The following is a 12,489-nucleotide window of genomic DNA, read 5'->3' as shown; positions in this document are numbered from 1 at the left end:
AAACACCAGACCCCCCTTTAATTTAAATAAGGGCAGGATGGAAGGACAGTTGTGGGGGGATGTGCTTCCTCTGGCCGTGCTGTGCCACCCGGGGTCCCCCAGCTGGGGGTGTCCCAGAGCCACCCGGGGGACCTGCAGCTGCCTGGGGGTCCCAGACTCCTCAAGGGTCCCGCCGCTGCCCAGGTCTCGTCCCGGCAGCCGCACTCGCTCCGTTCCCGATACCGAAAGCGAAACAGCCCGAGCGCCTCGCCTCTCCACAGCACCCGCCGCGCCCCGGCCATGGCGGCAGCCGAGGAGCTCCGGGAGGAAGCGATTTGCTCCATTTGCCTGGATTTCTTCTGCGCTCCGGTGATGCTGGACTGCGGGCACAACTTCTGCCGAGCCTGCATCTCCCTGTGCTGGGCCCGGGCCGCCACCCCCTCCTGCCCCCAGTGCCGGGAGACCTTCCCCGGCCGCGGCCTCCGGCCCAACCGGCCGCTGGGCAACATCGCGGAGAGGCTGAAGCGGCTGGACCAACCCGGGGGGGACGAGGTGAGGCTGCCGGGAGGCCTCCGTGCACCTTTCTAGGCCGTTTCTTCACGTTGCTGAGGGAAGGCTGCCTTCGCCACGCTAATGACCTCTTTTACCGAGGCGCTTTGTCATGACGTGCGAGGGCTGGGGGTTACGCTGCGTGCAGTCCCTGTGCTGCGTAGCTTTTTACATCTGTCTGCTCACGGCTTTCTAAGGCATTCTTTGCAAATGCGATTTTTTTTATATACCTGTTGGGAAGCTTTCCAGTCTGTGGTTTGCAAAAGCCCACGCTCTCTGCAAGGAGTCAATGCTGTAACTGCACCCTCTTTCTTTTGTTTGTTTTTTTAACCAATGTCTTCCTGTTGCTGCAGTTTCCCTTTTCCATGCTTTGTGGCTTGACATAACATTTATCAAGTTTTCATAAGGGTAAGGGGAGTCTGTCCTCAGTACCGTCTTGTGCAGTTTACATATATGACGTTATAATTTCCTGCTCTGGTGGCCCCTCCAGTGTCCCTCGGTGTGTTGCTGTCTGCCAGACCAAGGTGGTGATAGTGACTGTAATCAGTCTTTAATATTATTTTGATTTTTGGCATCTGACTCCATAGGGATTCTATCCAGGCAGGTGGGTTGTGGTTCCGCTCCAGCTGCCTCTGCTGAGCTCCTCACTCGCATCACTTGCACCAGTCCCTCCAGGAGCTGGTTTTGGGGACGCACACCCTCCCAGACACAGTGGCTGGCATCCAGGACCCCCTCCTGCTCCAGCAGCTGCACTGAGACCCCACTGACTCCAGGAGCTGAGAGCACAGCCCTGGGGTGCCTGCACCCCACACCTGACTGCAGTAGCTGCCACCAAATCCACTTGCCCTGGTCCCCCCAGTAACTAGCACTTTGCCCGTGCGGCACTCGCACCCATGGGATACAGAGAGATCACGCAAAAAGATAGTTAAGAAAGGATTTAGTGAGAAGGTAGGACAGACTGTGGTGATCAGGTGCGGGGCGGGGTCAGGCAAGCGCACTGACCAGCTCCGTTTTACCCATGACCAGTCCCTTTTATACCCCTATCTGCCTATTCCTCCTTGGTTCCTCCCCAGTACCCTTCCCCTGCATGTTCCCTCGCTGCTTTTCACAGTCACACCGGCCCCTGCGAGCACCCTGGACCCACAGGTCCAGAGGCTGACTCTGTGCCAGAGGCTGCTTACGTCCAACCCAGGGAACAGACTATTTTATGGACACAAGGCGTACGTGTGGGTGGTGAGGAGCTCCTAAAGGATGTCTCTTCTTCCAGGAGCAAATCCAGTTGCAACTGGAGAGCCTCAGGAGAGAGAAAGGAGAACTGGAGAAACGGGAAAGGAAGGAGCAATGGATCTGCCAGGACTATCTGGTAGGTGCATGGTGCTACCGGGAAGAAGTTCGTTTGGGGAGGGTGAAGAAAGGTTGATTCTTGGCCTTTGGAGTTGGGAGATTGAATTGTTGTGTCCAGCTGTTGGTGCACAATAAGCACCCTCGGAATCACAGTCACACTCCACACCAGAAAGTAAAAGCTGTGGATGCTTTTAATTGCTGCCTGTCCCCTTCCGTGGTCCCACCCTCCCTTGAGAGGATTGTTTCTGCTTGTAAAGGAAAAAGTGAAGGCGGAGAGGCAGAAGATTGTGCCTGAATTTAAGCAGCTGCGACAGTACCTGGAGGAACAAGAGTGCCTGCTGCTGGCTCGGCTGGGAGAGCTGGAGAAGCAGATTAAAACAAGATTGAAAGAAAATGCTGCTAAATTCTCCAAGAAGATTATTTATCTGGATGGCCTGATCAAGGAGAAGGAGTGTCGGCTGTCAGGACACGAGTCCCTGCAGGTGAGGTCTGCTGAAACACCAGCGCTGTCTTGGCAAACAGCATGTGAGGCACCAGCAAATCAGAAACACGTGATGGGCTAATCTTACCTTAATTATCTTACTTATTAATCTTACCTTGCTGGTGTGTCCGTTCACTGTGTAAGGGGAATGTGAGGAATGTGTGTGCAGGATAAGTAACACTGAGCTGCTTCTCTTCTCTCATCTAGGACGCTGGTGACGTTTTGAGCAGGTATGTATTGCTTTCTCCTTTACATCACACTGCTGCTTTAGGGTTGCAAAGATTCCTGCCCCAGAACAAAGCTGGATACCTCAAATACCAGGGGTACCCCATTGATGTTTATATTTCAGTTTTCCAGAGGCTGATGAACTAGTATGAGTCTACCAAGAAAGTCTATACCTGGGGAAATATTTGAGGAGGACATTTCATTTCTAAGGTCTCTGGTTGGTTTCTCCATGACTGATGCATAGTGACACTAAGGCATAGAGACCAGGGCATAGTGCCCTTGGCTCAGGGCTTCAGCACTTGGCTGTGATGCAAGTTTGCTCTGAAGGGACAGAGTGACTGGGGGCACCAGGACCATCACTTGTAATAGAAATTTAAATGGCAATTAGAGCATCAGGACAGAGTAGTGACCTTGCCAATCAGACCTGCTGTCTCTATTCTCGTTGATGCTCTTATGTAAAAAAAAAAAAAAAAAAAAAAAAAAAAAAAAGGAGTGAACTTTCTGGGGGGTATTGATTCAGCTGGAAAGTGGCCTCTAGCAGCTGGCACTAACAGGAGACTGAGTTAAAGGAGGAATATAAATGCTGTGGCTTGTACAACTCCAGGTGTGAGAGGGCAAAACTCCAGCAAAAGGAGCAGATGAGTCACGAGCTGAAGAAGGGGCCCATCAGCTGCTCAGAAACAGCTCCCACGCTAGAGGAGGTGGCAAGAAAACCCCAAGGTACAAAGAAGGGATCTCAGAGGAGAACAGAGAAGCATCCCGGGGGGTGGGAGAAAGAGGGTAGTCAATGCCCTGCAGAAGGGATAAAAAGCTGAAAATCCTTGTGTAACATGCCCTGCCCTGGGGACACACTGGAGAGGTGTCCCAGCTAAAGTGGGAGGGTGTTCCCTTTCCTTCCCTCTCCCGCCACCCCTGGTTCTCTCTTGATCTCCCTTGGCTTTTATTTTTCTCCAAAAGAATAGTCAACATTAGTGTTGATTCACATCATCAGCTGGTGGAGCCCACTAATAAATTCCTGCGCATGTGAACCTGTTTCAACACCCTTTGTGCAACACCTGACTTGGATGCTGCCACAGCTCCTTCTGCTCTAGATCTGTGCTCCAGACCTGCTCCGTGGTTGGAAGTGGGTCAGGAATGTGAACAAGTCCCAGATGTCCCAATATGCCCAAATGATTCTCCGCTCATGCTTTCCTAATGAGGAGGCTCATCCCCAAAGAAGTGATTGAGATGACTGTCAGGCAGAGTCTGGCATCGTGCAGAATAACTGAGGCTGGAAAAGACCTCTGGAGGTCATCTAGTCCAAACCTCTGTTCAAAGCAGGTACCACTAGGTGGGATTCCTCAGTGTTTTCTCCAGTTGAGTTCTGAATATCTCTGAAGACAAAGATCCTACAACTCCTCAAACCATCTTGGTGACCCTCTAGACGTGCTGCAGTATGTCCGTGTCCATCTCATGTTAGGTAGCCCCAGAGTCTTTTTTGCTCCTGCTGCTTTAGGTTTCTTCCTTCCTGCTTCAACTGGAGAAGCCGGCAGGCACAGCAAGCAGCGTGTGCACTGGGGAAGGAAGGGTGCAGTATCTCTGCCCACCACCTCCCTGCTGGTCTCCACAAACCACCTCCCAGTGTTGGCGGTGTTATCCAGACGTCAGAGGTGACCTCTGGGCTCCATCTCTCTTTCAGATGCTTTGACAACTGACACAGGGGAGGGGATGGAGGAATCACAGGGACCATTCTCAAAAGGTGAGTTCTGCTAGGGAGCCTCCTCCAATTAACCCTGGTTGCGAGGGATGCAACACATGTTTTGGGGGACAGTGAATCTTCATATGCCTTGGCTCAGGGCACAGAGCTGATCCCCATTTTGAGCTAGGCACCTTCTGGAAGAAAAGTATTGCCAGGCTTCCTCCCAAGCCAGGACCAAACATGGACCCAGCATGGTGAAACTGTTCCCAGGACTGGTCTCTACCCCTTGTTCTTTGACCTGTCTTCTCTCTTGTAGTGAATGTGACTCTGGATCCAGACACAGCTCAGTCCCGGCTCGTCTTGTCAGAAGATCAGAGAAGTGTGATGCAGGGAGCCACACAGCAGAGCTGGCTTGACAACCCACAGCGATTTGATCCGTGGCCTTGTGTGCTGGGCTGCGAGGGTTTCAACTCAGGGCAACGATGCTGGGAGGTGGAGGTGGGCTGTGGGTCATGCTGGGCTGTGGGGGTGGCCCTGGAGTCCGTGAAGAGGAAGGGACCGATTGACATGAGCCCTGTGGGGGGCATCTGGGCGGTGGGGCGATATAAGGAGAAGTTCCAGGCTCTCACTTCCCCATCTCCCACCCCTGTCCTCCACAGCACGGTCCCCCGGAGGGTGCGGGTCTGTCTGGACCATGCAGGGGGGCGGGTGATGTTTGTTAACGTGGACAGCGAGGCTGTGATTTTCACTTTCCCGCAAGCCATGTTTGTGGGGGAGCGAATCCACCCCTGGTTCTGGGTGGGTAAGGGGTCCCAGCTCAAACTGTGTCCTGAGACCTGAGGAGGTGTGTCGCTCCAAGGAGGCTCTGCTGTGGCCACCCTGCCCTCCTGCATCCCCATCTGGCTAGTCCTTGGGGACTCCCATCTGCTTAGAGATCTTCTGCCATCTCCATCTACAAACCTTCTGCTGTGAGCCTCAGAGGCTGTTGGAGTCCTGTCTGCCTGCCCACGGAGAGTAGGAATTGCCTTGCTGGGAGCAGAGATCTGTGGGCTTCCCCAACCTTGGCCCTACCACAGTGGGAGAGGCTTAGAACAGGGCTCTGGGTGAAGAATGGCCGTTTCTGGGGACACACTTTATTTACAGGAGCCATGAGGGGGATTGAGGGGCATAGCAGTGGCATTGGAGTGCCTAGTGATGGTATATTTTTACTTGAGGAAATAGGCAGATGGGCAAGGAGGATGAAACCTTGCTCAGCAGCCCACCTGGCCACGGGGTGATGCTCTGTAGCCCCGAAGCCTGGGCAGCCTCCATGTATTAGTTGCTGTGGTTGGCCTGATTTGATTCTTGTGTTAACTCAAGAAAACACAAGTAAATATTCATCTTTTTGGGAGGTGCTAGTAGGATTTACTTCTTCAAATAGTTTTGTGGGTGGAATTATAATCACTGCTTTTTAACAAATCAGTGTACCCGATAGTTCTTCAATGTTTGACTATTCAATTTGTTTCTCTGGTTGTGATGAGGCTCTTGGAAAGAAAATTTAGAGGTTTAGATCTTCTCCAGCCAAAGAACTAATACCATGAATTTGCTGAAGTTTAGGAAGAGGCTGTAGGAATTGCTGGTTTGAGACTTGCTGTTTTGTAGAACTGCCAGGATTTGTGGCATTGCATGGTAGAAGCGAAAAATATGAATAACCAAAGTTATATAAACAATCAAAGTTCAAATGCTGGTCAAACAAATGTGAAACTAAACCCCATCACACAAGACCTTGCTGACAGATAAGAAAGGCTTCAAACACGTTGGCTCCATCTACTTCTGTTGAAAAAGCTGACCTGTGAAAGGGAGGTTGGGGGCTGGAGTGGAGGGGAGGGATTCCGGTGAAGAGAAGCAATGCTACAACACAAACTCTGCCTAGGATGCTTAATACAACCTCTGGAAAGGGGGACTGTGAAAAAGCATCTGTGAAAGTCATAGCTTGCTCAAGGGTGAAGCCCACCCCTTGTCCTTGCTCTGTGGCCAGAAGCCCATGGTGACCTGCTGGGTTTGGCTGTGGTGCTGCTGCAGGGTTTGATTCCAGCTCTTCCCAGACATGAACCCAGCTGCCTTTGTGCTCTGGCTGTGGGATCTTGCCTTCCTCCCAGTGTGCTCGTGGAAATGCAGAGCCATGGCCCCGGCAAGGGTAAGCTCTCCCTCCTCCTGCGTGGGCACAACGTCAGCTTTGGCACCAGGAGCTGAGGACATGCTGGCAGCAAGGTGTGGGCAGCCACTTGGAGACCTTGTCCATTCCTACCAGGATTTGCCCTCTTCTGTGGTCTGTCAGGAGCATGAGTTTTGGGATTGACTCCTTGGATGGTCCCCTGGATTGCTTTGCTGGATTGCTGGTCCCACAGATGTGCAGAGCCCAGGTGCAACAGGATGTCACCTGTCCCTGTACAGTGCCAGAGAGGTTGGTGAGCCCATCCCCTAGTGCCAGGGCAGGATATCTCAGCCTGACCTGGTGCTGCATCTCTTTCCAGCTACTGGAGTAGACCAGGGAGACTAGTGCTGTTGCCTGTGCCCAGCTGCCACCACAAAGGTTACAACTGAGTTAGAATCATAGAATAGAATCATTAAGGTTGGAAAAGACCTCTAAGATCATTGAGTCCAACCATCAACCCAACACCACCATGCCCACTAAACCATGTCCCTAAGCGCCTCATCTACACGTCTTTTAAATACCTCCAGGGATGGTGACTCAACCCCTTCCCTGGGCAGCCTCTTCCAATGTTTAACCACTCTTTCAGTAAAGAAATTTTTCCTCACGTCCAATCTAAACCTCCCCTGGCGCAACTTGAGGCCGTTTCCTCTCGTCCTATCGCTTGTTACTTGGGAGAAGAGACCGACCCCCACCTCGCTACAACCTCCTTTCAGGTAGTTGTAGAGAGCGATGAGGTCTCCCCTCAGCCTCCTTTTCTCCAGACCAAACAACCCCAGTTCCCTCAGCCGCTCCTCATCAGACTTGTTCTCCAGACCCCTCACCAGCCTCGTTGCCCTTCTCTGGACACGCTCCAGCACCTCAACGTCCTTCTTGTAGTGAGGGGCCCAAAACGGAACACAGTATTCGAGGTGCGGCCTCACCAGTGCCGAGTACAGGGGCACGATCACTCCCCTACTCCTGCTGGCCACACTATTGCTGATACAGGCCAGGATGCCATTGGCCTTCTTGGCCGCCTGGGCACACTGCCGGCTCATGTTCAGCCGGCTGTCGACCAGCACCCCCAGGTCCTTTTCCGACAGGCAGCTTTCCAGCCACTCTTCCCCAAGCCTGTAGCGCTGCATGGGGTTGTTGCGGCCAAAGTGCAGGACCCGGCACTTGATCTTGTTGAATCTCATACAGTTGGCCTCGGCCCATCGGTCCAGCCTGTCCAGGTCCCTCTGCAGAGCCTTCCTTCCCTCAAGCAGATCAGCACTCCCGCCCAACTTGGTGTCGTCTGCAAACTTACTGAGGGTGCACTCGATCCCCTCATCCAGATCATTGATAAAGATATTGAACAAGACCGACCCCAAAACTGAGCCCTGGGGAACACCGCTCGTGACCGGCCGCCAGCTGGATTTGACTCCATTCACCACAACTCTCTGGGCCCGGCCGTCCGGCCAGTTTTTGACCCAGCGCAGAGTCCACCTGTCTAAGCCGTGAGCCGCCAGCTACTCGAGGAGAATGCTGTGGGAGACGGTGTCAAAGGCCTTACTGAAGTCCAGGTAGACCACATCCACAGCCTTTCCCTCATCCACTAGGCGGGTCACCTGGTCATAGAAGGAGATCAGGTTGGTCAAGCAGGACCTGCCTCTCATGAACCTGTGCTGGCTGGGCCTGATCCCCTGGTTGTCCCGCTCGTGCCTTGTGAGCGCCCTCAAGATGAACCGCTCCATAATCTTCCCCGGCACCGAGGTCAGGCTGACAGGCCTGTAGTTCCCCGGATCCTCCTTCCGGCCCTTCTTGTAGATGGGCGTCACATTGGCAAGCCTGCAGTCATCCGGGACCTCCCCCGTTAACCAGGACTGCTGATAAATGATGGAGAGTGGCTTGGCGAGCACCTCCGCCAGCTCCCTCAGCACTCTCGGGTGGATCCCATCCAGCCCCATAGACTTGTGAGCATCCAGGTGGCATAGCAGGTCATTAACTGCTTCCTCTTGGATTACGGGGGGTTCATCCTGCTCGCCGTCCCTGTCTTCCAGCTCGGGGGGCCGAGTACCCTGAGGATGACTGGTCTGCCTGTTAAAGACTGAGGCAAAGAAGGCATTGAGTACCTCAGCCTTTTCCTCATCCTCAGTGACAATGTTCCCCCCCGCATCCAATAAAGGATGGAGATTCTCCTTGGCTCTCTTCTTGTCATTAATATATTTGTAAAAACATTTTTTGTTGTCTTTAACGACAGCGGCCAGATTGCGTTCTAGCTGGGCTTTTGCCTTTCTCATTTCCTCTCTGCACGACCTAACGAGATCCCTGTACTCTTCTTGAGTCGCCTGCCCCTTCTTCCACAAGCGGTAAACTCTCCTTTTTTTCCTGAGTCCCAGCAAGAGCTCCCCGTTCAGCCAGGCCGGTCGTCTTCCCCGCCCGTTCTTCTTACGGCGTACGGGGACAGCCTGCTCCTGCGCCTTTAAGACTTCCTTCTTGAAGATCGTCCACCCTTCCTGGACCCCTTTGCCCTTCAGGACCGTCTCCCAGTTGGCACTAAGAGGGTCCAACCAGCAATGTGGCTGGAGAAAATGAAAGCTAGGCTGGAACCAGGCAATGTTCCCCTTTGCCTACATTCATCTTTTCTTCTCCTAAGAACAGGAGTTAGCAGGAGAGGACAAAGCAAGGTCCCTGGGAGTGGGGACCCCCCCACCTTTTCCAAGTCTAGCATGTGCTTTGAACGTCATTTCCACAAAATGCCGGTTGTCTGGAGCAGATCTACAGCTGGAAGGCATGTCCTCTGAGGAGCCGCTGAGCACTCTGGGTTGGTCTCGTTTGGAGAAAAGGAGGCTGAGGGGCGACCTCGTTGCTCTCTGCAGCTTCCTGAGGAGGGGACGTGGAGAGGGAGGTGCTGATCTCTTCCTGGGATCCAGGGACAGGATTCATGGGAACGGTTCAAAGCTGTGACAGGGGAGGTTCAGACTTGACATTACCAAGAGGGTGTTCAAACACTGGAACAGGCTTCCTCGAGAGGTGGTTGATGCCCCATGCCTCTCAGTGTTTGAGAGGTGTTTGGACAATGCCCTTATTAACAAGCTTTAAATTTTGGTCAGCCCTGAAGTGGTCAGGCAGCTGGACTAGCTGATCATTGTAGGTCCTTTCCAACTGAACTAGTCTAGTCTAGTCTATTCTTTGTGAGGAAAAGGAGTCCTTGATGGGGGGAGATCAGAGACGGCAGATCTGTGGGAATTGGCTTGCCTGTGGACTTCAGACACTTCTCAATTTCTTGCTTGCCTTCCTTGGCTGTCCCTATAACTTTTACTAGTGCTCTGCTGTAAGAAATTTGCTTAATGCACATGTCAGTGAGAACTGGAAATAAGGCAAGGAGAGGCTTTGGATGTATGGAGAAGATAAGTGTTATCATGAGGTCCAGCATCCAGCTATGTTTGTTTGTTTTGTTTTTTTTTTTAACTTAATCATTAAGCTTAATTGAAAAAAGCCAGAGGCACTACTCCAGCACCTTTTAAGGAGTTTGAACGTGCTGTATTTTTCATGGCCTTGTACAGAGCAGCTCTGCAGGGCCCGGGCACTCAGTGCCACTTCTCTGCCCTGGGGCCACCTGGCACCAAGCTCCTTCATGCACCGAATCTCTGTGCTCCCTGTTGTCTCTGCAGTCCCAGCTGTGGGGTGGAGGGGATGAAGGAGGCTCTGAAGGAGGCTCATCCTTCTCCAAGACCTGCGAGTCCTCCCGCTTGGTGGCCAGAGGAACCATGGGAGGAGAAGCCGGCAGGACGCAGGACCCTCCCAGAGCCCAGCACCAAGACCCAAGATGATGGTGTTTGCCTTTCCAGTTTCCCCCCTGCCACCCACGCTGCCTCTCTGTCAGGGGCACAGCTTGAGCCACGAGTCCATCCCCACCCAGAGCCACGGGCGTAGCCTCTCCCCGGGACATGAAGCCAGGCAGAAAGCAAAGATCGGGGCTTTGTTTTCAGCATCAGCAAATGCCACATGCCTGTCTGTAAAGTCCAGGCAGACCTGGATGGCCCTGGGGAGGCAGGCAAGGCGCAGGGGGGTCCAGTCAGGGTCGGTGAAAGCGTGGTATTGTCCAAACCACTGCCCCACAGCCCAGATCCCCTCCTGGGGGGTAAAACTGAGGACCCCCTTCCTCCTGACAGACTCCTGAGCCACCCCCACAGCCCACCAGTCCCCCCCGTCAGCCACCTCCACCTCCCAGCAGTGCCTCCCTGTGGCAAAGCCCTGGCTGCCCAGCACACACGGCTCTGTGTCGAACCGCTCGGGGTTGTTGGGCAGCGAGGTCCACTCATCCCCCCGTCCCACGCCTCTCTGGTCGCCAGCCAAGATGAGGAAGGGGTTGGCGGTGTCTGGGTCCAGGGTCACGTCAGCTGGGGACAGAGGAGGAGAAGCTGCTCAGAACAGGCAGCCCTAGGGGTGCGTCAGGGCTGCATCCACCCCAGCAAGAGAAGGGACAGGGTGATTTCCTTTTCCCTGCCCAGAGATGTCCAGTGTGGGGTGGGAAACCCCCTCGTACTGGACTGCCCCAGCCTTAATCCTGCCCTGATCCTGATCCAGGAGCTTCCATGCGATCCCTGGCCAAGGAGACCCCAGTTTCCTGGAGGAGGATGCACCTGAGTGGATGGGTGCACCTCTGCTGTGCAGACACCTGGACCTGAGCCTGCGTGTCTCTAGTGCTGCAAGAGTGAAACAGGCACATCTGGGCACAAACCAGTGCAATAGATGTTACCCCAAGACCCCAGATTCCTGTTTCTTTCTGTGGGCAATGGAGGGAGCCAAGCATGGCAGCTCAGGTGTATTTGATGTTGGTGGTGGTTCTACAGCATGAGGAATTCAACCTAGGCTGGGACAAGTCCCAAGTGCTTTGACCCTAAATAGCTCTTCCACAGCAGAAGCAGGATGCATTTTTCTCCTCAACAGAGGATGGTTCCTCCTCCTCTTCCCTTCTGAAAACTCACCTCTTCCACTCATCTCCTCCACCTCATTGGCCAGGGTCTCCCTCTCTTCTCTCTCCATCCTGGATACCAGCACGTTCGCAGAAAATCAACAGGAGGGGAGGCAGGATTCCCTGTTGAAAGTGGAAATTGCGAGACAGAGACTGCCTAAAGTAATGATAAAGAAGCAGAAGGAATGATGGAAAAGTCACAGCATTCAGGCACTTTTTAGACAGCCAGCACTCACCTGCAGGCTGACTCCAGGAAAGGAGGTTTTGGATGGGTCTGAAGGTCTTCAGTCTGCTTTCCACTCCCCTGACCTCCTCATCAGCTCATGGCTGGGCTGGGCTTGCACAGCATTTCCAGCTTGTTTAAGTGAGCAGATCAAAGTCCGGAGGGGCTGGATGTCCTGGAGAGCATAGCTGGGAGTCCGGCACCTTCGCCTCTCTGTGGGGGATCACACCACTGGAGCTTCCATCTCCCCTCCTCTTGGTGACTGCCTCCCAAGCCCTGAAGCTGCCAGTGGGCGTGTGACCTCATTTAACACTTGAATTTGGGAGTTCCCTGGTGACGTTCCTGCAGTGCCCTGGTCCTGTTTGCATCACAGGATCTGCTGCATCTCCCCTCCCTTGGGCCAGCTGCGGGTGGGTGATAAGAGCTTGCTGCACCGCTGGAAGAGGCTGTATCTTCCTGCGGCAGGATGCTCAGAGCCCTCAGGTCAACAGCACCACGTGCAGCTCCAGCCCGGTGGGATGTCACTTGGGGACACCAGCCACAGACCAGTGGCCATGCTATAGGTGTCCAGGCTGCGTACTGTGATAAGGGAAGAGGTCTGGCTTCTTAAAGGCACTGCTTGCCCAGATTTGTCATGCTGCCAATAGGTTTCAGGGTGGAGATGTTTGCAGGGCATGTGTTGCTTTGATTGCTCAACTGGTAAATGGGGACAGCAGGTGCTGGGCTTTGCATCCCACCTCTCTGTTCTCCAGGCAGCTTTTCATGTGCCCAGATGCGATGACCTCACCCCTGCTCGTAGGGAAGTTGGGAGGTGGCACCCACTCTGCTTTGTCACATCACTCTGAAAGCCACCAGTCGTGCACAAAATAAAGCAGAGTGC

At 53.7% G+C, this 12,489-nt stretch overlaps 2 protein-coding genes across 3 annotated transcripts; one reads left to right on the top strand and one right to left on the bottom strand.

Moving 5' to 3' along the window:
- Positions 1-266: 266 nt before the first annotated feature.
- LOC143170640 (zinc finger protein RFP-like) lies at positions 267-5,646 on the top strand. Its single transcript, XM_076359085.1, has 7 exons — positions 267-531; positions 1,796-1,891; positions 2,130-2,354; positions 2,561-2,583; positions 3,183-3,298; positions 4,257-4,316; positions 4,573-5,646. Exons 1-7 carry the CDS (start codon positions 280-282, stop codon positions 5,094-5,096), a joined length of 1,296 nt encoding a protein of 431 aa, XP_076215200.1. The 5' UTR covers positions 267-279; the 3' UTR covers positions 5,097-5,646.
- A 3,697-nt stretch (positions 5,647-9,343) lies between these two features.
- LOC143170641 (E3 ubiquitin-protein ligase TRIM7-like) lies at positions 9,344-11,873 on the bottom strand. Of its 2 annotated transcripts, none has more exons than XM_076359087.1 (3): positions 11,623-11,873; positions 11,400-11,543; positions 9,344-10,811 (listed from the first exon to the last, which is right to left on the bottom strand). In XM_076359087.1, the coding sequence occupies exons 2-3, from the start codon at positions 11,455-11,457 to the stop codon at positions 10,291-10,293; spliced, it is 579 nt and encodes a 192-aa protein (XP_076215202.1). In that variant the 5' UTR covers positions 11,458-11,543; positions 11,623-11,873; the 3' UTR covers positions 9,344-10,290. The 2 variants fall into 2 exon arrangements, with proteins under 2 accessions (XP_076215202.1, XP_076215201.1); XM_076359086.1 differs by having other exon boundaries at positions 11,400-11,509.
- Between the last annotated feature and the right edge of the window lie 616 nt (positions 11,874-12,489).

Source organism: Aptenodytes patagonicus, chromosome 25 (assembly GCF_965638725.1).
Source record: "Aptenodytes patagonicus chromosome 25, bAptPat1.pri.cur, whole genome shotgun sequence".
NCBI classification, from domain to species: domain Eukaryota; kingdom Metazoa; phylum Chordata; class Aves; order Sphenisciformes; family Spheniscidae; genus Aptenodytes; species Aptenodytes patagonicus.
This window is presented reverse-complemented; position numbering and strand designations above follow the sequence as displayed.